The sequence below is a fragment of the Hypomesus transpacificus genome, chromosome 8, assembly GCF_021917145.1.
Source record: "Hypomesus transpacificus isolate Combined female chromosome 8, fHypTra1, whole genome shotgun sequence".
Taxonomy (NCBI): domain Eukaryota; kingdom Metazoa; phylum Chordata; class Actinopteri; order Osmeriformes; family Osmeridae; genus Hypomesus; species Hypomesus transpacificus.
The window spans coordinates 751,486-778,131 of NC_061067.1; the positions used below are offsets into that span (position 1 = coordinate 751,486).

At 41.5% G+C, this 26,646-nt stretch overlaps 1 protein-coding gene across 6 annotated transcripts in view; it reads right to left on the reverse strand.

Moving 5' to 3' along the window:
- Positions 1–8,095: 8,095 nt before the first annotated feature.
- Positions 8,096–26,646, reverse strand: part of vipr1b (vasoactive intestinal peptide receptor 1b) — a 45,786-nt gene continuing 27,235 nt past the window's right edge. For 5 of the 6 annotated variants that reach the window (XM_047023997.1, XM_047023998.1, XM_047023996.1 and 2 more), the window contains 10 exons: positions 24,547–24,647; positions 22,043–22,140; positions 19,242–19,374; positions 15,903–16,056; positions 15,758–15,818; positions 15,606–15,678; positions 13,722–13,813; positions 12,963–13,092; positions 12,307–12,348; positions 8,096–11,035 (listed from right to left, as the gene is read on the reverse strand). In XM_047023997.1, coding sequence (XP_046879953.1) covers positions 10,838–11,035; positions 12,307–12,348; positions 12,963–13,092; positions 13,722–13,813; positions 15,606–15,678; positions 15,758–15,818; positions 15,903–16,056; positions 19,242–19,374; positions 22,043–22,140; positions 24,547–24,647 — 1,082 coding nt within the window. In that variant the 3' untranslated portion in view covers positions 8,096–10,837. The remainder of the gene's footprint in view (positions 11,036–12,306; positions 12,349–12,962; positions 13,093–13,721; positions 13,814–15,605; positions 15,679–15,757; positions 15,819–15,902; positions 16,057–19,241; positions 19,375–22,042; positions 22,141–24,546; positions 24,648–26,646) is intronic. The other variant, XM_047023999.1, reaches the window with a different exon arrangement.

The window sequence follows — 26,646 nt, forward strand, 5'->3', positions numbered from 1 at the left end:
GGTCTTCAAGGTTTTTCAGTGGTAAGTGCACCATCAGCTATCAGGAAAAGGCTCTCTTTTATGTTAGGAAAACAGCCCTCCACTGTGCAGCTATGGCAGACAGAGAACAAGACTGACATCTGGGAAGACTAAAACGCACCCAAGGCTACAATCTGCTCAGGCTTCACCAAGTCTGAATGGAAGACAAGATCTCACAAGCAAAATATGCCTCAACAAGACAAAGTTCCTCTAGTGAAGTCGAGTACAGAATATGTGTTTCACGTTAGTACCAGCGATAAAACATCCTCATCGCTCATCTGACATGCAGCAAGCGGGAGGAAGGAGGCAAGTATAATCATATGAGGTTCTCTCTCAAAATGCTGTTTGATCCAGTAAGCTTTACCCAAGTCTCTTCTTTAAAGGGGTCAGGCAGTGAGCTTGACAGGATGAAATTATACTTAATGATAAAGAAGACCTTTGCACCCACTCAGGTCTGGCAGTGAGAAATGGGCAGTCCGGGTTATGGTGCTGGCGATATTTCCAGAATCAATTTGCAGGTCCTCTGGGCGGTTTGCTCGTCTTTTATAGCTCATTCACAATTATTCCTGAGGGGCCCCTGTGAAGTACGGGTTGGTAAATGACAGCGCTATCTTTATCCCTCTCTAAATTTCAGGAATTTATCCTGAATTTATCCAATTTACTCCCGACCAGAGATCTCCATGGGTCAGTGAACCTTCACTTACACAGACAGCCACACCAAAGCCTCTCTCAGGTCTAACTGAGAAAGCAATTTTGAGATTTAATCCGATTAATTTCTTAATATGTTCTACTCTGTCACACAAAATCATTTTGTTCCACGGATCCTCAGTGTAACAAGTTTGAGTTGACAATATACTTGACATGGCACTTGACTGTCAAACAGCCCTGTCAAGATGATATAATCGTATTGTAGAAAATAACTTTTGATTGGGATCGTTTTCAAACTAATCAGTTAGTTATATGTCAAATGAGCTTGTTAGTTTTTTTTTGCTTGGTGGTCTAGGTAGTTGCTATTTCAAAAAAAAATAACAATATGAATAGACTTTCCCCTGGCTATAATAACCCTATAATTATAATCAGGAGGTGACAAATGATTTTAGGTCTCACAATTCAATGTATTTCATAACTGATTTACATTTAGTCATTTAGCAGACACTCTTATCCTGATTTACAACCAGGTTAGAACCCTTTTACTTGATTAGCCGATATAGTTGGCAGGGGGAGCAAACCATTTCAAACTGTTCCTCTATCATACATATTAATTCAACACCTGTGAAATCTTTGTCCCAGCTCTATGGCACCCCTGAGGTGTTTAATAGAGAAACACAGAGTATAGCTGAGAGCAGCTGTCAGAGCTACAGTTAGACGTGACTTTAGTTTTGTTCTTTGAGGACCTCTTGTCCAAACCGGGTAGGTTACAGGACCAGTCTTAAAAAAGTGTCCCACTTTCATAAAACAAGTTTCTTTGAAATGTTAAATTGTGTGAAAATAAGACCAACTGTAGGAATAATATGATCAGAAAGAGAAGAGGTAAAGAATGGAACCTGTGCAGGTAGGTCACATAAAACATTGCATGATATCATGAATATTTTATATGGTGCATTGAGAGAAGCCTTAGTCCTGGGTAATACTACTAGAGCACTGGATCAATGGCAAACTATTTACAAAAAGCAGAATCCTTAACTTTCTATATAATGACCTCTGGCTGTTCTTTACGGTAGATTTCAGATTCATTTTCTTCAAAACTTTTGTACTTGTAGTTTTTTTTATAGTGACTTGTGACTTTCTCGCACAAATGTAATTTACTTTCATGCTCTGGGGACAATATCCCTTGGTTCCCTCGACACTTTTTTATCACTCTTGGTGTTAGTAAAAAAAAACCTCAATGGTACAGGAGCCAGGATGGGAAACCAACCAAGACCTGAAATGATCTGTTGTGGATCCTTGCCTCAGTAGAGGGATCAATAACTTCCTTTCTAATTAGGAGCAGGATTAATTGTGGCAAGACAGCACAACATGCCCCCCCCCCCACCCCCACCCCCACCACTACCACCACCCAACCTTCCATCTTCCTTCCATGTTGGTGTCTGTGTTGGTTATTTTTACTTGCCCACCCACCACTCTCCTTCTACTGTTCCACATCCATTCACATCTCCGTCACCATCAAGCAAGTGTCAGAGTCACTTCTATCCAAAGCCTGAAGTCTGGAAGTGCCTATCGGAACAATGGTTCTGTCCTATATTATCCCAAACATACAAAATAGCTTGCTATCTGACATGATTGCATTAATTTTTAACTTCCAAACACTGGAGGAAAGAGGCATTCATTTTGATGTTCCTGGGTTTAAAGTATATATTATAGTGAACCAAACTCTCTCCTCCGAGATCTAATTCAGCACTTTGGGCCAACTTTACTGGATATCAACACTTATCCCCCCCCCCCCCCCCCCCCACCTCTGGCGATTCCTATGTTGTAACAGAGTAGGTATCCAGGCCATTCTATTTATAACAATCTATACTCAGATATGAAATACTCGGATGTTGAATAATTCAGATGTGAAGCTCATGGAGCCATTGTGTTGAAGCCTCTCTTTATATTGTCTGTCATGGGACACCATTAGAGCGGATTATTCTCCAGCCAACAGCAGCTATTTAGGACAGTACAGTACATATCATGAGCACGAATAAACAAAGATAACATGTATGTCAAGTCAAGCTGCTCTTTGTGAAATGAGTTGTTCTATCGTTAATTTGCTATTAATCATTATCATGATTAGTCTCGCAGAATGAAGTGGCCATTTCAATTCGACATTCATCTCCAAAATGAATCCTTGCTGTGTCAATTAGTCAGATAGTAAGAGCTTAGTAAGAGCAGGGTGCTTAGTTAGAGCAGGGTGTAATTTAACATCTATGTTGTTTTAAGCACCTTTTAGTCATAACTGTTGCGTACCTGAGAGTATAGGCTTGACTTTACCACACATCCTCAATCCTACTTTTTACAACTATACTGTCTGGCAGAACCAGAAACAGCCTGACTGGTCAAAAAGCTGAAGACCTAGCTAGACCTAGTGCTTAGCTGCGGGAGTTGAAGACTTCAGAAGAGGTTTGTGGGATACGATCCAGGTCTTGATGTAGCTAATCAAAGGTGAATCCTGATTGAAGGCCGATTGAATCAAAGTGGAACACTGCAGTGTTGTCGGCCCCATCTTATCCATTTAATCTCCTCTCCGTGTTTATCGCTGCGCCTGGCCGGCGACACCTGCTAAGCAACTAGCCGCAGTTTGCACTTTGACGACAGTTTCTGAGCTCATTTATCATCCTTCCCCACTGCTTCGAATGCTCCGGGTTCTCTGATGAAGCGTATCAGTCTAGGCAGGACACCACCAAGGTATTAACTTCCTACCCCCGAGCAACATCACGAAAATGTTATTGGAAAGGCTGACTGGCAGAGTTGTAACCAAGCTGAGTTATCTGACACTGTTATTCAGAAGGACAGGACTTTATTTAAAACTGTCTATGCACTCAGTCAAGAGTTACAGTAGGCCTGTAGGTAAAGTTGATACTTTCATGACGATGTCTTATGTGCTGGTGAGAATAGAAAAAGTCCAGCTTTTGAACATTGCCGCGGTGTTTGTTTATTCCTGCTTGATTCTTTATCTCCAGCTATGGGGATGTTTTTGCCCAAACGTTTCAATCAAAACCCAGTCCTTAGGCTGATCGCTCCTCAAAATTATAATTTTGAGATGTATCAAGGAGCATGCCCATATATAAATAAATATATAAACTAATTTAGGCCACGCTGGCTGGGTCCAATGAGTATGGGGATGCTGTTCTACCTGAGGGGCTTTACTCATGCCTTTCAGGACAGTCAACAATAATAGGCTGAGCATCTTTGATGTCCCATCTCTCCATACTTTACCAATATAGCAACTGCAGTGAAACCCAACACAAACCTTTCAACAGAACATTTCCCTCGCTTGCTTCTGAAGTCAGCCCTTGACATTACATTAGGAGACTACTACGATGAATTTCTTGTATTGGAGTAGGTTTTGGTTGGTCCTCAGATGTTTAAGGCCAGGAGAGAACAAGATTCAAACAAGTCAGTCTCTGTCCCTGCATCCCAAAGACCATTCCCTGATGTAGAAACTGTTTGAAATCCAACTGAAATTAAAGCTGTTGGGGGAACTTCTCACAGAACGATTTTAATGATTCAAAAACTTTACTGCAGAGTTTTAGTGGATTGTAGATAATGAGATGGTTGACTTTGGGGATGTGGGATGATTCTACGCTCTCATCTTTTTGTTGCTTCACTCGCGAGATGAGTGGCACTGTTATCAAGGGGCTCCACATTCTTTAGACATACTGTACATGCACAAGCTTCTCTGCGAGGCCTGGTGATATTCATTTTGAAAGATGTCGTCATATGGTCAGAACAATAGCAGTAACTGACCATCACTTACACATCTCAAACGGTACTCTCCTCTTCTGTCATTCCTTATCAATGTTGTGCTGTCTCAATGCATTTGGATTTTGAGAAAAGAACTGCGAGGTCCTTCATGATACAAAGGTTATGAAACAGTGTTTCCTTCAGTACAAGAAGAACTTCCTTCACTTCTTGTTGTGACTTCTTGATTTAAGTCATCTTGTAGAAAGAACTACATACTGCCCAGTTGTGAAAGTTTGATATTTTCTTTTGCCAATTTTATGTCAGGGCATTGGTTGGCCATAAGTTTATTCAATTTACTTCAAGAGGTCAGCTTCCTTTGAAGACAAGTATGTCATGAATGAATTAAATGTTTTCCTTTCATTTCAAACCTTTTCCTGCTCTGAAATTCTGATCATATGCAGATTGACTGAAATAGCATTCTGCTATCAGTTTTTAAGCAACTGTACCTGTTTTGGAAAGCTATCTATAAAGAGGAGGGTGGGAGTGGGGCTGGATCAAAGGCAGAAAAAAGCCAAAGCAATTTCCAAAACCTCTGGCTAAATTCAAGATTCGTTTGGGGGTCTCTATTCAGCAGGAATGAAAAGGCTAATCATTTATTTGGTGTTAATTACATTTACATTTAGTCATTTAGCAGACGCTCTTATCCAAAGCGACTTACAGTAAGTACAGGGACTTTCCCCCCGAGGCAAGTAGGGTGAAGTCCCTTGCCCAGGGTCACAACGTCATTTTGCATGGCTGCACTCGAACCGGCAATCTTATGATTGGTAGCCCGATTCCCTAGCCGCTCAGCCATCTGACCCCCTGTTAATTACTATATTACAATGTATTTTTATAGCATACTAGTACTAGTAGCATTCTGAAATATGTACATGCTTAAATAGAGTAAAATAGAGTACCTGCTTAGAAATAAAGAATTTGAAAAACAAAGACTATCGTTTGAAGACATCAGGCACAGATAAGCAACCTTCTAATACCCACCACACACAGCCAATCCACTTTGACATGTATCCAAGATGCTGGGATGGTACCACGGGGGGAAACTATAAAGTCTTGCCCAGCGCTGTTCAACCACAGGCATTGATACACACTAGGCACCATATAGCACAAGTATATAACCTATATATGCAGTATGTATGAAACAGGGGACAGTTTACTCAATATATGTACCTGTGAAGATTCAGTGAGTATCTAGCACATGAATGTTTAACCAATGATATAAATGTTGAAATATGCTCTCAGGCGAAACATCTGCCGTGCATTTTTGTCTCACTGGGAAACAGCCAATTAGCTGACATTTCTCCAAAAACATTTTTAACATAGAATTACAAATGCCTAACGCTTAAGTAGGCCCTTCCAGGCAAGAGTGTATGGCTGCAGCCTCCAGCCTCCCGTCTCATGCCCTCCCGTCTCATGCCCTCCCGTCTCATGCCCTCCCGTCTCATGCCTCTACTTTTCGAAATAAAAGCTTGTCTGGTCCGCTATTTCTCCTTCCTCATTTGGTGTACGTTTTTTTTGCTAGACTACAAACTAAAATCTATTCTACGGCTGCAGCCTAGGAGGCCCGGTTGAGTTTAGGCGTCACAACGACGGTTGAAGTTAGGATTAGTTTAAGGCCAGACGTACGTCTCGAGGTTAAGGTTGGGCACAACCACGACGGTTGGGGGACAATGATGGTCGGTACAAGCATTTTGTCACCTGGGGTGTGTTCTTTATTTTTAAGACACTGATTTGTACCTTAAGGAAAATCACAAAAAGAAACCATCAAAGTCTGCGACCATAAATTGCTCTAGGCAACGTTAGCTAATATTCGCTAACAAATGTCAACATAAAACGCTGATGCAGTTTTAAATGAAGGTCATCGCAGGTTTCATCAAATATTCGTTAACATCAGGGACAGAACAATAACATCCAGAAATCAGCAAATAATATATTGATAACATATATTATTTTATCAATAATATTTCAATTTATTGCAACAAACGTGCTCATTAGGCTACCTTTAACTCGATCCGTAAAATTATTCGCGATTTCGTATTTTTGACCCTCTGAATTTACCGTTGGACAGCTTGGGCATGAGACGGGAGGGCATGAGACGGGAGGGCATGCGACGGGAGGGCATGAGGCGGGAGGCTGCAGGCTGCAGCCATACCCATCTCCTTCCAGGCCCTTACAAACATCAACGTTGTGTGTAAGAAATGTGGTATTGGCGAAACATTTTGATCAGGGTACAATTTTTTTTACCTTATAATGATGGCTTGGCTCAGTGGAGGCCCTGTGGGACTGTCAGAGACTTTGCTAATGACACATTTATTGAGAACCCCAAAACCGTGGCTTTCATGCATAGCGACCAAACATCAACTGGCTACCTCAGGGTAGAGAGCGGTAGGATACTGTAGGCCTACTCAGCAATGGCTACTGCCCCTAGTGGTCAGATGTAAGTATCCCACTCTACAACAACAATCAATTAGTAAACTTTACAAAGTAACATTTCTCGATCCGTTTGCCTTTCGAAACATGGCTTGTGTGTTGATACTGAAACATCAAGACTACTTTGAATCTTATATTGCATTAGGTGGTTCCCTGTGGGAGCTCATAAAATATCGAACCCAAAGGCATTGGATCAGTGAAGCTTGCTGTGGCAAAGTCTGTTTAATTGGTTTACCGTGCAGGGAGTCCCAGCCTCGAGCGGTTTTCTTGTTATTTAAGGTGTTGAGCTAAGGCCTCGCAACCAGCTGACGTCGGGCGACAGAAATCAGGCGATTCACATGTTGAGGGTACAAACATAAAACGATGAGGGTATAAAAACATAACGCATCTGATTTATCCAGATTACACATTGAAACACGTCAAAGCAGTCGGAAGCATTGAGAGAATGAAACACTGTCGAGAACATGAAAAAACTGGGGTTCCAGAGTTAAAATAGAGTATCTGGGCTATTCTCGGATTTTCTCGAGCAGGCTTGGAACTATTGCAGTGAAACCTACCATGTCAACAGTTGGGAGAATAGAGCAACCAAGTATAGGCATCATATATGATGGTTGAACGGCAGGGTAATTGTTTTTAAAGTAGGCTATCCTGTTGTTTATGCTGTTATAATTGCCAACTCAACTGAAAACTGGGGCTACCACTTGCAGCCTTCATCAAAAACCACAATTTCATAAATACAAAGGGAGAAATGAACAGAGACTTTGGGAATACGTCCAACATCTAATTAGACAGCCATTGTATGGATCAGCAAGGGAACATACTAATAACATACACGGATGATTCAGTGTCTCTACTGGGCATGCGATATGAAGAATCAATTAAAAGCTCTCTGCCAGCTGAATTTAATTAATTATAGCTTCAGTTAGGCTACTGTTACTGTTGCAACAACTGGATTCCACTTGAGGAAAAAATATCTCTTGTTATAATTAATTTTCAATGTAACATTTTGGAGGTCCGTGGACAGCATATTGAAGTGCAGTTTCATACCGCGAGACAGTCCACTCTTGTATCATAATAAGCATGCCTTGAGCTGTTTATTTAACAGAAATTAGGACAGTGTTTCTGCTCTTACCACCGCGATCGATTTCTTTTTAACAGATCTTTTTTTTTACGTGACCATAATTCCATTATCCAACTAATTCAATGTGGTTCTTAAAATGTTTATTTCTATTGGTTTGAATTGTGAATTATAACAATATAACAAAATATTTACATATTTTGTACATTAAAATGAAAGGAGAAAATACATGATATAAAAATATTGGCTTGTTTTGTATGTGGGCATGAGCATTACATTAAATTACCACTTCTGGTACACTTCTATTTTCAGTGAGAAACATCTTCATGGCATGTACAGTACATAACACATCATTTTACTGTTGCTGCATGCTTTGAACTGAGTATACATTACCCATAGTCCTTTATATAAATAGACATATACGTATAAATATATTAAATTACAACATCCAGTTCCTACACAACAAATTCTAACAAATCAACATATCACATGTGAGAATACATCTATTTCATATTATACACTGTACATCTTACTACACATTTACAATTATTGATAACTAAATATTGTATTGAATTACTTACAGTATCATTTTACATATTACACAATAACCATCCCAGAGGACATTACCACAATCCATAAATTGTTTAATAAACAGAGATAAAACATTTTTTTTTTTTAACATGAACATTAGTTTGAAAACAAGGTACATTATTCATCATGACACCAGAGGTACTTTGGCTGACACACGACATTAAAAGAGAAACCAGCCACCAAACTGTGAATTTTATCATCAATATCCCAAAAAGGTACAACATCCACATTGGAAAATATCACATCTCAAGAGTTTCTGAATCTGCAGAAACACACCTGCTCTGAGTATCCTGGTGGGTCTAGCACGTCCAACCCCCGAAGCTTACACGCAGGGTAGGACTTGACTTCCTTTGAGGAACAAAAGGGAGGTATAGCTACAAGTCTAACCATGTGAGCTGGAAAGCACAACAAGAGCATCACCATGACAGGACAGCTTAACACTTTGTCGCTTCTCCGGCCTTTACGCAACTCCCATCGTCTCTCCTGACTCTGCAGGTTAAAAAGCCAACCCTTATCCTCAGCAGAAATAGACATACTGCCACAGCGCTTTAGCAAAGACACAACTCTCCTAACAGAGCAAGTCTGACTCCTCATTAAGGAAGTGATGGCTTCAGTAAACCGTGTAGCCCCATGTGGGCATTCTGCTTAGCAAGGACGTGTCAGTCGTGTCCACGTCAGACGACAACATGCAGCCACGCATGTCGATGGAAACCCGTACATCATGTAGAGTTGTCCTATGCAATGGGAGAATCTGCTACTGTAGGTTGGGGGAAATGTCCAGTGTCAAAATAGCATCTAGCATCTACCAGTGTATCAGGAAATCCTGTCAATGCTGTGATTGTTGTGAAGTGTTATTGAAGACTAGTGAAATCCAGTGATAGAAAAAGTGAATCCTTTTGCTTGTAGCTTAAATGACCCAGATTGATGCACCTTGTGAAACCACAAACACTGCCTCTGAACAGTGTTCTGTACTGTACACTTCCTGTACAATATCCAATCATTGTAAGGCATTCTTATAGCGCTTGTCACACCCACAGATAGCTGGCACTCATTAGCATGACAGTCACGTAGGGTCCAGAGAGACAAAATGATGCAAAGTGACACAGATGTACAATCACAGTAGAAGAGACAGTCGTTTTGTTCTTATTCAATTACTTATGGCAAGGCATATCTTTAACATAAACTTGTTCCAATCTATGACTCACAATGAAAATTACACTTAACTGTTTATTACAAATATTTTTGTCTGCTGTGCTGTACCCAAACTTGACTGAGGGAATAAAAAAAGATTATTGATTTCTGGACAGTGGTTGAAGATTTTCAGTGCTTTGTGTCTTAGTATTGTGAGTTAAAGAGACTCTGTTCTGGGGTTCAATACAAAAAAAAAACCATTTACTAGTTTTTAAATCAATCTCTTATTAACTCCAACCACATGGTTTCAAAAACAACGTCCTTTAGACAAATCAGATTTCACAGCTATGTGCCACAACTTGAAAAATATTTGATCCCACTTTGTGCTGTCACACATCACTGTCACCCTTAAGACATCTTATGACAGATTTGGGGCTATCATAACTGGAGTGTTGAGAGCTAAGAAACGCACTGTCACACAAGTAGGGAATATAACACACAGCCAGATAGTTGACCTAGGAATGATCTGTTAAGGGAAAGCAGAGGGAGAGGGACCATAATAGATAAGATGCCATAACAGAACACACTTCTTAATAAGAATAGCTAATAAGAGCAGATCATTTACATATTTCACAGATTAATATCCTTCCAGACATAAACCAGATATAAACTCTTGTCCTGGATTGTGCTGGCTTTGTCCTCTGCTCTTGTGAATTTCAGTGGTCCTTCTAATGTCCTTCAGCCACGAGCCCAGGGAGAGCGTTCTAATCCCGTGTTTTCTTGGTATAAAATACCACATATTACTAGCCCGATTCCCTCACCGCTCAGCCACCTGACTCCACTCCATTCTATGTACTCCGACAAGAAGGGTTCTTAAGATGTTACACTGCCTGCACAGTCAAGTAACCAACCAGCAAGACTTTTACACAGAGAGAAGATACTCATTGGTTTAGTCTGGAATAGTATCTCTTAGCTCTCTTTAACAAGGAACTAGTGCTTTCACATTCTTGATGTCATTCATGTGTGTGCGTGTGCGTGCGTGTGTGAGGAGACAAGAGCGAGAGAGTGAACGTGAGATAGAGAGAGACTGTATATTAGCACGTGTGCTTGTCAGCATGTCTGTGTGCGCACGTCCTGCGTGTGCGTTCAGATGATGGAGGACTCGTCCTGGCAGTACGAGGAGGCGTGCTGTGTTTTAGGACTGGAACGCGTCAACATGGAGATCTGGGTGCTGAAGTTGGTGCCGTTGCTGCCCATGGAAGGATGCTGGTACTTGGTGTCCGAGGAGCTCATGTACCTCTGCAGGTGCCACCTTCTCCACTTCCTCTTGATCTCAGCCTGAACCTGGGACACGGAAAAAAGACTCTCTGATTCATCATCATCATCATCATCATCAAGGATGTTGTCTGTTGAGGCAGCCAGACATGTTTCTAATCCTATTTGCAAAGACATTGAAGTGCTTGTGTACAGTGTAGACATCTAATAAAGGTCAGGCAGCATGGAGATGCTGGGATCAGATCAAGCTTGGTTTAAAGTTTATTTAGTATCCTCAAGTTGTGTGAACCGAACAGGAAAGAACTCTCGATCTGACATAAACTTCCGCTGCAACTCTATACATGGTTTTCACGGTTTATTCATCTGTTGACGTAGAAATATTTTCAAGGACATACTGTACAAGTGCAGTCTTTTCAAGCTGTAGAACACGTGTTAGACCTTATATGTCCCCTGGAATTGAGTCATGATGAAGGAGCCATTATTTCAGGGTAACCTACACATCACCCGAACATTGACTGACATCTGTACAATATTGACCCTGTCTATACCATATTGCATACGCATATTAACTTGAGCTATGGTTACATAGATTCTTAGAATCTTTTCAGGTCTAACGGGTGACCTTGTACCTTTGAAACAAACCACAACAAATCATTGGCCATATAAAGGAATCTAGACTAACGACTGCACATTAATATTCAGCCAAGCACACACAACAACTAAGCATGGCATCTCTGTGATTTAATCTGGGGCAGCGCTGGGCACATAACTCCCATCCCCACAGGCAGACTCAGTAGGAATATCGGAGTAAAAGATGGACAAGGAGGAAGTGCTTTTTACTGGCCTCTCATTCTGCAGGGTGTGAGGGGGAAGTATGGTGTGGGGGACAACCACTGAAGGGGTGAGGAGGAAGGGCATTCACGTTGATGACTCATTCCATTAAGACCTCCTCCCCTCGTGCAATATTAGCAGTGTGTGTGTGTCTAGGACTCTGCCAAGGGGTGGTCAGAGACAAACCGCAGGGTCCTGTCACCCAGAGTGATGGACACCAGCGTGCCCTGCATCCTCTCCCTGATGAGGGAGGTAAAGGGACCATGTGTTTCCAGACACAGTGTTGGGAGTCAGATGGCTGAGCGGTTAGGGAGTCGGGCTAGTAATCAGAAGGTTGCCGGATCGATACCCCGCCGTGCCAAATGACGTTGTGTCCTTGGGCAAGGCACTTCACCCTACTTGCTTTGGGGGGAATGTCCCTGTACTTACTGTAAGTCGCTCTGGATAAGAGCGTCTGCTAAATGACTAAATGTTGGGGGCAGTGCTGATGTAGCGCTGATAGGGCCTACCTCTCCGTTAAGGAAGCAGTATAAGACGGCCACCACGCAGCCCTGGAGACAGACGGAGAGAGATGGGCATTAGGGTTTTTGGCGTTATACTGCAAGAAGAAAATGAAGCTTTCACTTGACTAATTAGTCATTTTGGGAGGAAGGATGATAGGAACAATGGGCTGGAGGAGACTGGTTTCCCAGGCTCTGTGTTGTTGGCAGCTAAGCCAGTGGGCCAGTCTGGCTGATTCCCCAATCATTTCTCATTACGTGATGGACCGAAATAACATCAGGGTCTAAAACAGTAACACAGGGGCTATATTAGCCAGGAAAATGTGCCGGGAGTCCTGCCATGGCGATTAGAGTACTGATATATAGAAACACTCCAACAGCACTGTTGCTGACAGTGAGCAGAAAACTGGAGATATCAACCAGGATCTAACCCTCTTACAACTTGTCTAAACAAATTGATCAACACATGAACAAAGTAATTTGTTTCAGTTAATACACTTCCACCAAGATAAATTACTACATTTGATGGAGAAAAAAAACACTAGGTAAACTTGAAAAAAATACTAATAATAAAACACAAGTAGTGGAGGAAACAGTTAATTCAACTTCAAAACGTTGTGTTGAATACTTTGACACTGAAGAAACTTATCTCTCACACACAGTACCTGGAAAGATCCTAGTATCAGGTCGAACACCAGGCGCAGCTCAGTCTTCACCTGCTCTGGGATGAAGGCAAACACGATGAAATTGATCCCAAATAGGGGAATCAACAGAAGAGTTGATTTAGCCAACCGCCTGCGCAAGGGAATGACAAAAAAAGATCAGTAAATTATTATATACGAGGCTCTTTCTCTGCACTTAACATTCCATCCAAACTTCCAAGACTAACCCTAACCCTAACCCAAAGGAAGGGTTTTCCAGGTAAAGTCAAACCATTAAGAGAGTATGACAGAAAACAAACCAAAAACCTGATGCTGAACCAGCATAACTGTGTTACTATCACCTCCATTACAGGGAGGCACTTACAGACCCATAGCACAAAATTAAAGCCTAATATAAAGTCAGTCACCGCCCGAGGTTTCTATGCGATGTGATTTAGCGTGGCGAGTTGCCTATCCGTGGCCTGAAAGGTTCTGTCACTGCAGCCGTATTTGCTCTGAGGATAAAAGCCCACCCTCGAGTGTGGTTGGAGGTTGGCACATTTAACATGGTAGAGAAAATTCCAAGTAATGTTAGATTTGGTTTAAATGGTGCCCCAGAGGTCCAGGTCTGTTGCTCAGACTCAGCCTGCTATGTGATTGGACTGACAATCATTTAGCTTCAATAGTATGCTGAGAACACAAAAAACCCACAAGCAAAAACAAAAAAACGAACAGAAATGAAAGGCACCAACAATCTCCCGGCTCAGTTTCTGATGTACTCACGAGTACTGGTTAGACTCGTTCCTTCCAATGTCTGGGCAGTTAATCTTCTGGCGAAGTATCCGGATGATGCAGATGAAGAGAATGAAGTTCATCTACGGGCAGAAGAGCCAGTGTGTAAGCCTTAAACTGAGTGAGCTCTAAATATTTTCAACGTTATTTTTTCGAAACGGCAGCTGGCTAGCTTAGTTAGCTTCCGGGCAAAGTTACCTAGCATGCTAGTGTTACTTGTTGGCCTTCTCATTAGCACGTTTTGAAGGCATACTAAGGCATTTCTCGCATAGTTTTTGTCTATCTGAAAATATTCAATTGAAACAGTTCAAAATCACATATTTGGGAAGTTAAGCTGTGGGACCCACATTTGAACGATCACATATTTGTGACGCTATTCATTAACGGGTTAAGCATGTTTTTGGGATAGAAACATGTTTCAAGAAAGATTTTCATTACTTAAGTTATATGAATTGACAAATTGTTTAATTTGACACTGAACTAGCCTGAATTACTGTAGTAGAACTTACTACCTGCCATAGCAATATGAGTTCATACATTTAGTTTATACTTTATAATTCTACTGCTGCACAGCTGTGTGGCTGCTTCAACAGCTCTTCAGCCCCCTTAGCCAGGCCCAATAGAGAACCTGGGACTTGGTAATCCCAGCTCATCTCTAAACTCTGTAGTTACCCCAAAGGCAGCAGCCAGCAAATAGGGATGTAACAACACTGAAAGAAAACCTCAGTGCTTTGTCGACATTTTGCAGCCCTGTCGGTGCCAAGGAAATAACAGTACACATCAATAATGGAGTGCTGGACGACACTTTTTCTCTGATAGGTCGTTGCTAAACAACGACTTCAGAGAAATGCTACCAATTTTCATTACAAATATAAAAGCGCCAAGCTTAAGAAGACAGTTCATTCACAGTAGGTGCAGGCCTAGGAAACCTTCATCTTCAACGCCTGAGGTCTCTTGTTTTCATTCTTGTTTCATACTCCACCAACACCTCTTATGCTTCTTTGTCCTCTCTCCCTCTCTCTCTGTCACATCTGACAACGCATATCGCTCGGTGACTTTCTCTGTCAGTGTGTCTGAATGTAAAAGCCTCCTGATGTGTGAGCCTGAGTGAAAGTGTGCGTCACACCTTCAGCTTTATTGATATTTTGTGCCTGATCTGTGCCACCGAGAGCACAATTCATCTTGCTCACATGTGGGAGGGAGACAGAGAGAGGCGACTGTCTGCACGACAACAAAGACATTTCTAAGGTGTTACACAAAAAACCACAACCTCCCACGATCTCCTGGGGTTTGAATCTACAAACATACACCAAGGGGCACAAAGATCTATTATTAAGAAAACATTTTAATCTCTGTGTTATGATAAAACGGATTTTAATGTTTAAAAGCTTCAACTATCAGAGACTATCAGAGACTATCAACTATCCTATCAAAACGAGATGAAAATAACACAGTCAGCCAGTGATGAACCTGACAAGTTATGAGTCGTGACCGTAGAATCTACAGCGTCGATTATAATACATAGGTATCATCCATTCTTACTCTGATCAAACGCTAACATTAGGAAGAGCTCTTGTGTGTGGGTTCACTAGGATGGATGTCGCTGTAACCTACAGCAGGTTCCAGGGTAACACAGAGTTCAATCATCCACCAAGTGAAGATAACTGACACCTGGCTGTGATAGCCTGTTTCACCTGACAGCCAACTACCGAGAGAAAAAAAAATCATTTTGATAGATAGATTGTAGTGAGCTCTGCTTTCCTTTTGGGAAATTTCAATTTCAAATCACACTGTGTCAATCTATCACTGCCTATCAAAATACTGAAGTCATGAAATTTGAATCATACTTTGCTTATTCTAGGGCCAGAAACTTACCAGAATTGATGCCAGTATGGGCGTTTTAATGATCCACCAGAACATATCGGTATTCTCAATGATATCCCAGCACCTGCCAAGGAGAATCAATCACGATTAGAATGCATTAGACTTGCAAAGTCTGCTGTACTCATAGAAGGGTTTTTCCTTACCCGACATCATTATAGTAAGCTTTGGCAAAGCTCCAAGCCGTGATAAAAAGCATTGGTCCTCCTGCAGACAAGGGGGTAAAAATATAGAGGTTAATAAAAACACAGAATGCCCACCACAGACCATCACGTTTCTGTCAGTACTTACCCCAGCCAATCAGAATGTAGCACCAGAAGTACTTCCTCTCTGAGAAGAAAGACACAGCCAATAGGGCGTGGAGATAAAGGCCCTCAACCAGGAGCCAGAAAAAGCTGGCCATGATGCAGTACTGGAAGAAGACTATCACCGCCTTGCAGCCCATCTGACAAAATAGGACACAAAAACAAAATTTCCTCTGGGTGTACAGGAAAATGGATATGTCACAACGGATTCTGAAGAGTACAATGTGTCCCTGTTGTATTATGTTCAAACATTGCATATCGCTGTCAAAGTCACTCCCATTTGTGGCTTATGACAGGAAGGATGAAGTTGTTAATTGCACAAAGAACGGTTTAAAAACGGTCGCAATTATTTGTTATACTCCAGACAAATACAGAGTGAAATGAACACACGTTTCACATCACCCAGGAAAAATGAGCAAGGGCATTTCTTTGGTTTGGTGACAAGGCTCAGCAGGGTTTTGTGTAGAGGTTTTAATAATGTCTTTGCCTTGTCTTATCCCAATGTGAGTCAGCATTAATTACAATATTATTAGCTGATAAGAGAGCACTCAATTTTACATGGTCAAAAAGCAATTATGTGAACTGTCTGCAAGTAATAGCTTCATAATTGCCAACATCATTTTCAAACATATTAGCTTTCCTAGATGACGAGGATTTCATATTTAAGGCAAATGCATTCTTTTTATGTTGAATGTCATGGATAAATGTTCAAGGCCATGCGTAAACAGACCCTCCAATAGACAGAGACATGACAGCAAAGGCTGGTATTGCAAGACCATATCACAAACATCGCTTCAGTGAATCTGCGTATGACAAGTGACTGTGATGTTGAGTAACAGCACAGAGAGGGCTCTGTCAGTGTCTCCGTCCTGTGGAGGACGGGGGGGGGACGGGGGTGGAGACAGCCATGCAGGATAACATGATCATGTCAGTTCTGGGTGGCTTGGTTGAGAACACTCCAGTACTTCTTTATATCCATTTAATTCACTCCCTGTTTTTGCATTTCATCCAAATCCACTTGCTCTGCTCCCACAGAGGAAACAGTGGAGATGCTGATGAAGCCCTCTAACCCAGCATGATGTAGCCCTCTAACCTGCTGCCACGGACATGGGATAATGGACAGCGGTCTGTTTATTTCTCATATAGTTCTTTCCTAGAAAGATAAAGCAGATAAAACTCGTTTTCACAGAGCCTGGGACGCTGAGGGACACGCTCCTGGGCTGTCGTGGACAGTGTCACAGATTATAAATAGCTCGATGCACGGCTTCCGTTTGCCTTCAATACCTCCCAGGCTGTGATGATGGACTCTCAGGCAGCAGCAGCAGTCTGGGAATATGCTGCTCAGCTGCTCTGCTCCACCAACCAGGGACGAGCGAGCCATGAAGATGATGAGGATGAACAGAGAGAGATGGAGAGAGAGAGAGAGCGTGAGTGAGTGAGTGAGTGAAAGAGCAAGAAAGAAAGGCGGGAAGAAAGGCAGACACGGCAGAAAAGGATAAAGGGAATGCAGGGCATGAAAGGGCCAGAGAGTGAGTGGGAACCAACCCTTTGTAAAAAGAGGGGCAGAAGTGGAGGGAGAGGTGGAGAGAGAGGGAGACGTGGAGAGAGAGGGAGTAACAGGAGTACAAGGTGATGACAGGAGAAGCATCAGAAGAGAAGAGGAAAAGATAGTGATGTAAGGAAGGACTACAACCAAGTAACATTTTCAAAGACTCAGTTCCAGTCACTCAGACTGGAGCAGACCCCACCACCACTACCAAACAAAACAGTGCCACTGAAGACGTGACATTATGGTGGAAATGCCATCTACCCCAGTCTCCCCTCTCCTTCGAGCGCTGAATCATTGATGGACTTGAAAGATTTCACATCCAATATTAACAGCACAGCAAAGTCTGCAAGGAAGGTTCTCCTCTTTTCTCTTAAAAAAACATTCTCTGAATGAATATCATGTCCTCACCATCTCATCACCCTGCCACTTGTAAGGTCAAACAATTCCAAAAGAGTTAAATATCCACTAAAGTCAGACATTTCATGTCCTCGGGTGTCACAGCTCTATCGTTAGCCTACACGGACTTACAGTTAAGATTGACAAATTACACCAAGTATTCTTCCAATCCACCCTTTAAGACATAAACCCTGTGAGATTCATGTGCAATACAGCATGATGCTCAACAAACGTTGAGGTTTTAGAGATTTTAGTGGAGAAATCAATTTCTGCTCTGCCATATGAGGGACTAAAATACGCCTGGATGGTCAGACCGGATATTCTTGCAGTTCCAATCCGTAAAAATCATCATAAATTGCTAGCCAAAGCTTTACCTGACACAAAATCCTTGAAGCCATCGCCGCTGTCAAAGAAATCGATTAAAGGTTTTTGGAGGGGGTTTAGAATCAGGGTTAGTAATGCACACAAACACATGCAACCCACTTCGGCTGAGCCATATGTGTTCCTGACAGCTGCATTAACAGCTGCCTCTTCTCAGCAAACATAGGAACGCACACACACCATACAGACACACACAAACACACCATTCAGACACAACCACACAGACATACACCAGGCAAAGAATGTACGAAATACTAAGTGCAGATGAACTCAGGACACTTCTGTTGGCACGGCAACTCACAAAAACATCAACATTCTCCTTACAGCCCCAATCCTGACCTTCAACCTTCTGAACTGGATATTAATGTGTCAGTGATGGAGTGTTTGAACACTGCAGGGATGTTGAAAGAGCTGTAAGGGGAGAGGGAGTGTGTTTATCTACATTTTGTTCTCCTGTGTTCCATAGTGACCTTAGCCTTTAAATGTAACATATAATAAAGTGACCTAGAAGTTAGCAGATCATACTATTCTAACAATAATTACTTCACATTAGCTTCACCAGATTGTGAGTGTTTTTTCTAAAAAGCCTGGCACAAATAATTAGACAGTGACCAAAGACCAACCAATGCTGCAAACCGATCTTAAAAGGACTCCCCAAAATACAACATACAAAATTGGAATCCTGTCTGATATGAAAGTGCTGGGGAAACACTGATGGGAGGTGCCAGAATAAGAGGTTTTATACAGGACTTCCAAGGATCTGATTAAGCACTCTAATGGGGGTAGTTACTCAGACGACCCTGTGTGTGTGTTAAGTGGAGGACTGGGGCCTTGTTGTGCACTGCTACGCTCTTGTGATTTAACTCTACATCAAACTCATCCTCCAACTGGGTAATCCTTTCACCCTCTCCACGTCCAAAAAGACAGGCGCACACACTTCAGAAATCCCAAAAACACAGACTCATGAATCAACAAACACACACACACGCACACACTTACAGATCCAGGGGAACAGTTGTCGACCTCTCCGACTTCATAGAGGACAACGTCCTTGATGAAAACAGCGATGGCTTTCAGTATGAACGACACGAAAAGATGCATGTGGATGTAGTTCCTGGTGCAGTGGAGTTTCCTGGGAGACACGCACAACACAAAAACACCACATAGATTGTGTTTACACACAACACTGCTTGATGAAAGGATTTTCACACTAATCATCCTCTGCCCTTGGCGTTAATGAGCACTAAGTGGACACTAATCGCAGCGTGAATCAAGGCCTAATTGAACCCTTTGCTCCCTTTGTCCCATTATAGATGGACAAGGAGCCCCAAGCATTATCACACCCCAACAGAAAAATTACAATAAGGTCAAGAATTTCAACAAGGCTAATCTAAAACTATTCTAAATATTCCAACGTGGAGTGAAATTTCATTTTTTTGATATGTTTTTAACATCCTGACTGGATTTTCTTAAGACTGTTTAAACGCTTAGTGCTTTGTACAGTATAGTCGTTACTTCAGTGATAAGGCAGCCTGGCATCTACATATATATACACAAGTTTCAGGTCAGGTTACATCATACGTTCCATTACCAACATCCTCATCCTGTGTATTCAAGAGGCCTCTAGCTTTCTGAAGTGTTCAGCTTTATAGAGCGCCACATGTTTACTCAGTGTGTGTAAATGTGTGTGTGTGCGTATGGGTATGTGCATAGGTGTTTGTTTCGCAATGGAGGGGTGTAAACGCACAGTTTGATGCTTGAGTTGTTTGAACACTAGTTTTATGGGCAGAGCAGGATATACAAGCCTGGCTGTCAGTCAGGACTGAGTATGTGGCCTTTGCTCAACCATAAGTGATTACTGTGCCTGACATCAGCGATATAGGCAGCCAAGGGTAAACTACTTTGTCCTATTAAGTCAACACTACTTCAAAGTTTTAGACCTTCAGATATTTTTTTTCCCATATCACTTAAAATGTGAAAAGCTTCCCCAGGTTTAGTTAAAGCATCCATCTATTTTAAGTATGGGACTCTAAAGTGGACATTGCATAAGGGCTGTCTGGGACCGATGTCACTCTGACACCATTCTGTCCAGGACAGCCTGGTGCTTAAGTTTTTGTTCATTTAAATACACAAAACCTCCAGCAGAAATAAAACGACATAGACAGCACATGTCAGACCATGAAAGAGTATCAAAAGGCTGAATGTTTAGTTAATCCACTGTATAGCAGAAAAATATTAGTATGGATGGTGTTCGACTCAATAAGTTTTGCTTTTGTTTTAAAGGGTTGTCTTACTGAAAGCTGAATCCTACTTGACTCATCACTTGTGTCATCATTACACCTTCCAGAGCCCCTATGGTAAAGTGTTTAATAAACAATGCTTGGTGTGTACTAATAACTTTACAGTTTCCCCTGTGCTCCTGGTTGTCCATAGTATGTCCTGGCTGAAGCAGGGCTTGAGTGTCTCAAGAAAGGGAAGGGAACCTGACATCACAAACCCACAAAGATTTCTTGCTGACTCACACATACAGTGAGGACATAACCATGACTATAAATGTGAGGACCAAATGGACTCAATTGGCTGTGGCATTTTAGCATGTATAAACACATTTAAGGACCTTCAAAGACCTTTAAGGATTGTCAAAGTCAAAGCATGAAACATCTTTGATTAAATATTTAAACTGCTGTTCCATGTACTTTTCCTCAAGGGTTTATAAAAGAGTTTGGAACATTTTACAGTCAAATATTAACATATTAAGCACATGATAAATGATGGTTTAAACTATGAAGACAGAACAGGTCTGGTCTATAGAAGATTATTACTTAAAGCCACATAGGATGGCAGTTCATTGCTATTTGGTGTGAACCACCTGAGTCAATTTTCAATCGGCTGGGATTGGAAGTCTTCCAAAGCAGTCATCCTTGATATTAGAATGTAATTATTTTTGTCTTCAATAAATCATGTAGGTGTCAAGCGAGTGCAATATCTGTTCATTTAGTCAGACCTCCAGGATAAGAAAAAAGAAAAGAAAAAAAAAAAAAAAAAAACCATCTGAATGAATTTAAAGAGCCCTCTTTAAAAAACGGAAGTGCATATCGTTGGTAATGAAAGACTAATATTAAACATTTAGATAAATGCATGGCCACTTCAGATGACCCAGTCAAGAATAATAAAGTCAAAAATAAATAATTGTGTAACTCACAGTCACACACACTACCATTATGTGATGTATTATAACACAGACTTATCCAATAGGGCAGGGGTGGACATCCCTGGTCCTCGAGAGCCGCTGTCTTGCATGTTTTAGATGTTTCCCTGCTCCAGCACACTTTGAATCAGATGAATTACAAGCGAGCTATCCCTGTTCCAATATCTGGAGACACGTCTTATCTGTAAATAAGCTCTTCTTCTCATATCAACTAGCTTTGTCTTTGAAGAGAACAACAGGCTGGGCTAAGATTGCTCTCCCCAAGGACACCCCAGGTTGTCTACAGCTGTCTCCATTACATGCTGAGGCAGCCGTTAAATAAGTTGTTCAATCCTATTAATTCAGTAAAATAAATCCTGTTTGAAGTGAAGCATCAATGAAGCCTAAAGGACAGAGAGGGGAGAGGTGCTCCAGCCAGCCCTGGGCTATTCATTAAGGTTTTAGCAGGGACTAAATAAGATCACTGGTGTTTTTCTGAAAGATGGCTTTGATGGTAACTGATAGTTGGATCTTTTTAACCTATGTTTATAAAGAAAATAATCGTGTTCTTTTCAAATGGATGTCCTAGCACTAGGAGGTATGACAGACTTACCTGAATATACACAGTATGATGATGGCTGCGATGAGGGAGATTAAAGAAACACTGTGGCCAATAGTATAACCAATCTTCACTTGCGAGAAAAATTTTCCCTGCGGAAAAAAACAACAGCAATAGATTATCCCACTACCGTAACATTTTATGAACAACTCAAGGATTTTAAATATAGAAATCACATTGGCTTTGTGAATTGGATTAGTAGTTGCATGATATAACCTGAAATAAAAAACATGTTACATTAAGTGTGCCTTCAAACAAAAAACAAAAGAAACTACAATGAAATCATGATTTTTTGAAGCCTGTTTTAACACAAGTGCGGATCAATTGTTATAGGTCACACACCCTAATTAGATGGTATTGATCTTTGTCTCAAAGCAAAAAGACTAAGAGGAGGAGGTCAAAACAAGGTCGTTCAGAAGAAGATCGGGAATATGCATGAATCTATGTCCAGTATTGTTTTGCAGCTGGATCTCTTTCAGGGCCACAGAGGGACACGGGATTGGCATCAGACCACAGCAGCACGATTCCCAGTTTTTCTCTTGACGGATCAGAGGAGTGCATGTACATGAATCACAACAGGGTCGATCTTTGCGTTTATTGACCTTCAAAGGATTTACCATGAACGTACGGCTGAACAATAGTTGTCTTTCTCAAAGTTCTTCCATTTCTGCAAGGCTGAATGCCTTCAGGCGGTTTTCATCGCTGGCCTTCAAACAACTAGCCTTCTCCCGTAGCTCAGAACCTGTCAACCCATTCACTTTAACTAACATAGTTTTTTCCCTCCGGAACCTTCTTATTTTATCACCATCTATGCCTTCGGACATTTGGGAGTAATAAAATGCTTTAACGCTGGGTAACGTTAATCCTTATGGGTAGTTCAAGTCTAACCTTCTATTACCTGATTAATACATCACATTTGAATTTCCCTTTGTTATTTGTACATTACCATTATTCTTTGATATGGACTATTGTATTGCATTGTCTTGTAGGTATTCCTTAATTTCCCCAATGTGTGTTCCCCATGTTCTGTGCTTAGACTAGGACCATCAGGACCAAGTATAACATGAGAACTGACTTTGTGTTCATCCACCTGCTTCATCAGCTGATGTTTCTTATCAATGTGTTCTTTTCTGGATTCACTATAAACATGAGCTCTCTGACTTTCTTTTCATCGTTCCTCTTACTGTGATCTATTCCTGAGTCCTACTTCTTGTTTCAAGTTACTCTCTCTCTCTCTATCTCTCTCTGTCTCTCTCTCTCTATGTCTCTCTCTCTATGTCTCTATCTCTATGTCACTCTCTATGTCTCTCTCTCTCTCTCCACTCACCAGACTGACCTGTTTTACTTCCACCACGTTTCAGACGCTTGGATCAAGAGGAAGAGCAGTGCTATGTCTTCAACTTGAGGTGGTGTTGCACAGACTGGGAGGGAGAGTTTGACATCAAATTCCTTTTAAAAGTCCAGGAAGATCCCTCTGGACTCTGCCAGCAGGCATACCAATGAGGTGTTGTGGGTGACTTTGGGGATGAGAGTGCCCAACTGAGAAAGCTCTTACTGCCCCGTAGAGCTTGTTCAATCTTCAGCTAACTAGCCGTGTTGTAAACCGCCCCACAGATTAGCTGCCTCATACAGTATGCAAAGCCAGCATGCAAAGCCTTTCAAACATATACACACAAAACAACAAGCATGCATTAATTCATTGGGACAGGTCCCAAAAAAAGGAACTTAATGGCAAAGACCCACGGAGCGATGGAAACAGAGAATGATGAAAAGGAAACCCTGTCTTGCCCATTTGAATCAAAAGGGATTTGCTTTAGTTAACAAATGTGTGCTGACAGGCTGGTAGGCTTGGCATCTCAGGTCATTTAGAGGCTTTTTGATGCCCTTGTTGAACCCATGAATATTTCATCAGCACTTAATCACCTATAGCTGAAACAAAGTGAATTCCTTCTGTGTAAATATTCAGTACTTTGGCCTCTGGTTCAAATTCATGTTGACATCTGTAAAGAAGTCCATACCATCATTCTTGAAATAATTTCAGTTTTATAGTCATTCTATTTGCAAAGATTGTTACAATATACAAAATTCGTGTTCGGCCAATTACCTTCTGCACTGGCTTTAGAAGCAATTTTCTAAATGCCAGACATGAAAGTTAATAGAAACATAACATTCAGCCCTGTGACCTGAACAGTTGAATCATTAAGTCAACAATGGTATCTGAAACAAGAGGAAGTGTTTGGTTGTAAAAGGCTGAGAACAGAGGAAAAAGGCAGCCATATTGAAGGTCATTTTTACTCACATTGGACTTACCCAGTCCCATTGAAATCACCTACTGAGAAACAGAGATACCTTCTGTCTTTGCATACGGCTATCTCATTTCACTGACTAGGGAAATGGTCCCCTGTTGTACTTGTTTCTTGAAGAGACGTGTGTATCAGTACCCTGAGTCCGTCTGTGTAAAAGGAAGGCAGTGGAGGCAGTGGAGGCAGCGTACTCACGTCGTCGCCCGTGTTGTTCATGTTGTACCCACAGTTCAGAGCGATGTCGATGGGGTGCATCTCTGTCCAGCCATCTGTGGTGCAGGTCTTAGACAGATTCACTGGGGAAGACAGAGGGAGGAAAGTTGAGGGCCAGAGCTGCCTTTCACGCACTCCTCTCTTCAGGCCAAAACCCCGTCTCCATTCAGACCTCCAACAGTCAGATTGTCACTCCAGCTAAAGTTTGTATCTAAGTATACTGAGCGGTTACGGAATCAGGCTATTAATCAGAAGGTTGCCGGTTCGATTCCTGGCCGTGTCAAATGACATTGTGTCCATGGGCAAGGCACTTCACCCTACTTACCTCAGGGAGAATGTCCCTGTACTTACTATAAGTCGCTCTGGATAAGAGGGTCTACTAAATGAGTAAATGTAAATGTATCTTCCCATCAACTATACATGATGATGACTCTCCGCAATGATAATGACTCTCAATCAATTGTGCCTTCATAGACTTGTATAGACTCTCAACGTCCAGCAATAAAATCAATCACAGGTAACGCTGTTGATTCAATGAGGCTTATCTATTCTCTTGAATTCGCATAACCCCAGTGTAGTGAGTGCCATCAGCATAGCCAAGACCTGCGTCAGTAGTCGTCTGTGAGTCACGCTGCGATGTGGCCTGTGATTAAAGGCTGCTGTGTGTTGTAGGAAGGGAGGTTGGCATCTGTGAGGAACGCATGTCACAGTGAGGCTAATTAAAAGGGAGAGTTTTTATATAAAATGCATCAGAGGCATTTTCGTTAGGCGTGTTGTTTAGGTGCATTTCTCTCTGTCTAAACAGGTGCCTGGATGGAACTCAGCCATGAAGAGGCACTCACAATCACTCATAGAGCTTTAGACTGAAGGCCACTGTACAAAGCATCAATCAATGACAAACCCTGGCAGTACTTTTAGCCCCGCACTAAGAGATGGTAAGAATATTTACAATTCAATACTAACCAGCTGGTCGGTGCTTTTTATAGATCACCGATGGGTACATAAAGGACATGCATTTAGTTAAAGAAAAACATGCTTTTTTTTATTTGCAATTGTTGTGAAAAAAAAAACAATTTGTGAATTTGAAGTTATTGGAAGAGGTAAGTCTGTAAAACCTCTATTACTATATGGCTACTCACAGACCTTTAGATTAACCTGAAAATAAAGCGAAGTCTATTTCAGTAAAGTCTTCTGGCTCCAACACTATGGATGAAGGCAGAAGACAATAGTGTGAGTGTGTCTCAGGATAAAAGTTCTCTGCTCGAGGCTCATTACTAAACATGAGAAAGTTCCAGAGCCAATTACAGATGGAGAGATTCTCAGTTCTGTCCTCTAGTCACAGAACTCAAAGCTGTTCCCCTGTCCTCATGTATCATGCGGACGCAAAATCAGGCTCTTCGGCACATGCAGTGCTGTATGGAGGAGACGGAAGACATCAATTATAATACGAGTTCACTTAGAACGGGATGGGTGAAGCAAAGCATGAAGGAACAAAGAGCTATTGTCAGGATTGGAAACTTTGCTGCCTTGAATAAATCACTCTAATGAGGGGCAACTTTGAAAAACTTGGGTTGAAACCAAACTAAATGAGAAAATCCAGAATAATTTTTATTTTATTTTTTATTACAAATGTTTAATTACATCTCAAGTGTGGTTAGCTAATGATTTGTTTCTTCAAATGAACTGTAGAGAATCTGCAGTCAATTTAGCTATTTAGCACAGTCCCTTCATGTAAAATGACTCTCCAGGCACATTGTTGCATGTCTCTTGTAGCCAGCAAACCGCCCATCCCTAGTATTCCACCACATGCCTCTGGACACTCATGAAGCGCTGACTGCTGGACTGAATATAGACTCTGTAATCTGACAGTTAAATGATATATGAATAAAACAAGATCGATCTATGCATGCATAGTACAACTGACGGCAACATGAGAAAACCAGAAAAAAAGTGAGACAAAATCAGTTAGCAGTAATTCCCTGGGTTTCCCACTTCAGTGTGATAGATCACCTTCATGATGGACACCACAGGCAACATTGGTTGAAGAAAAGCAACTTTAAATCAACTTGTTTATTGGGACTA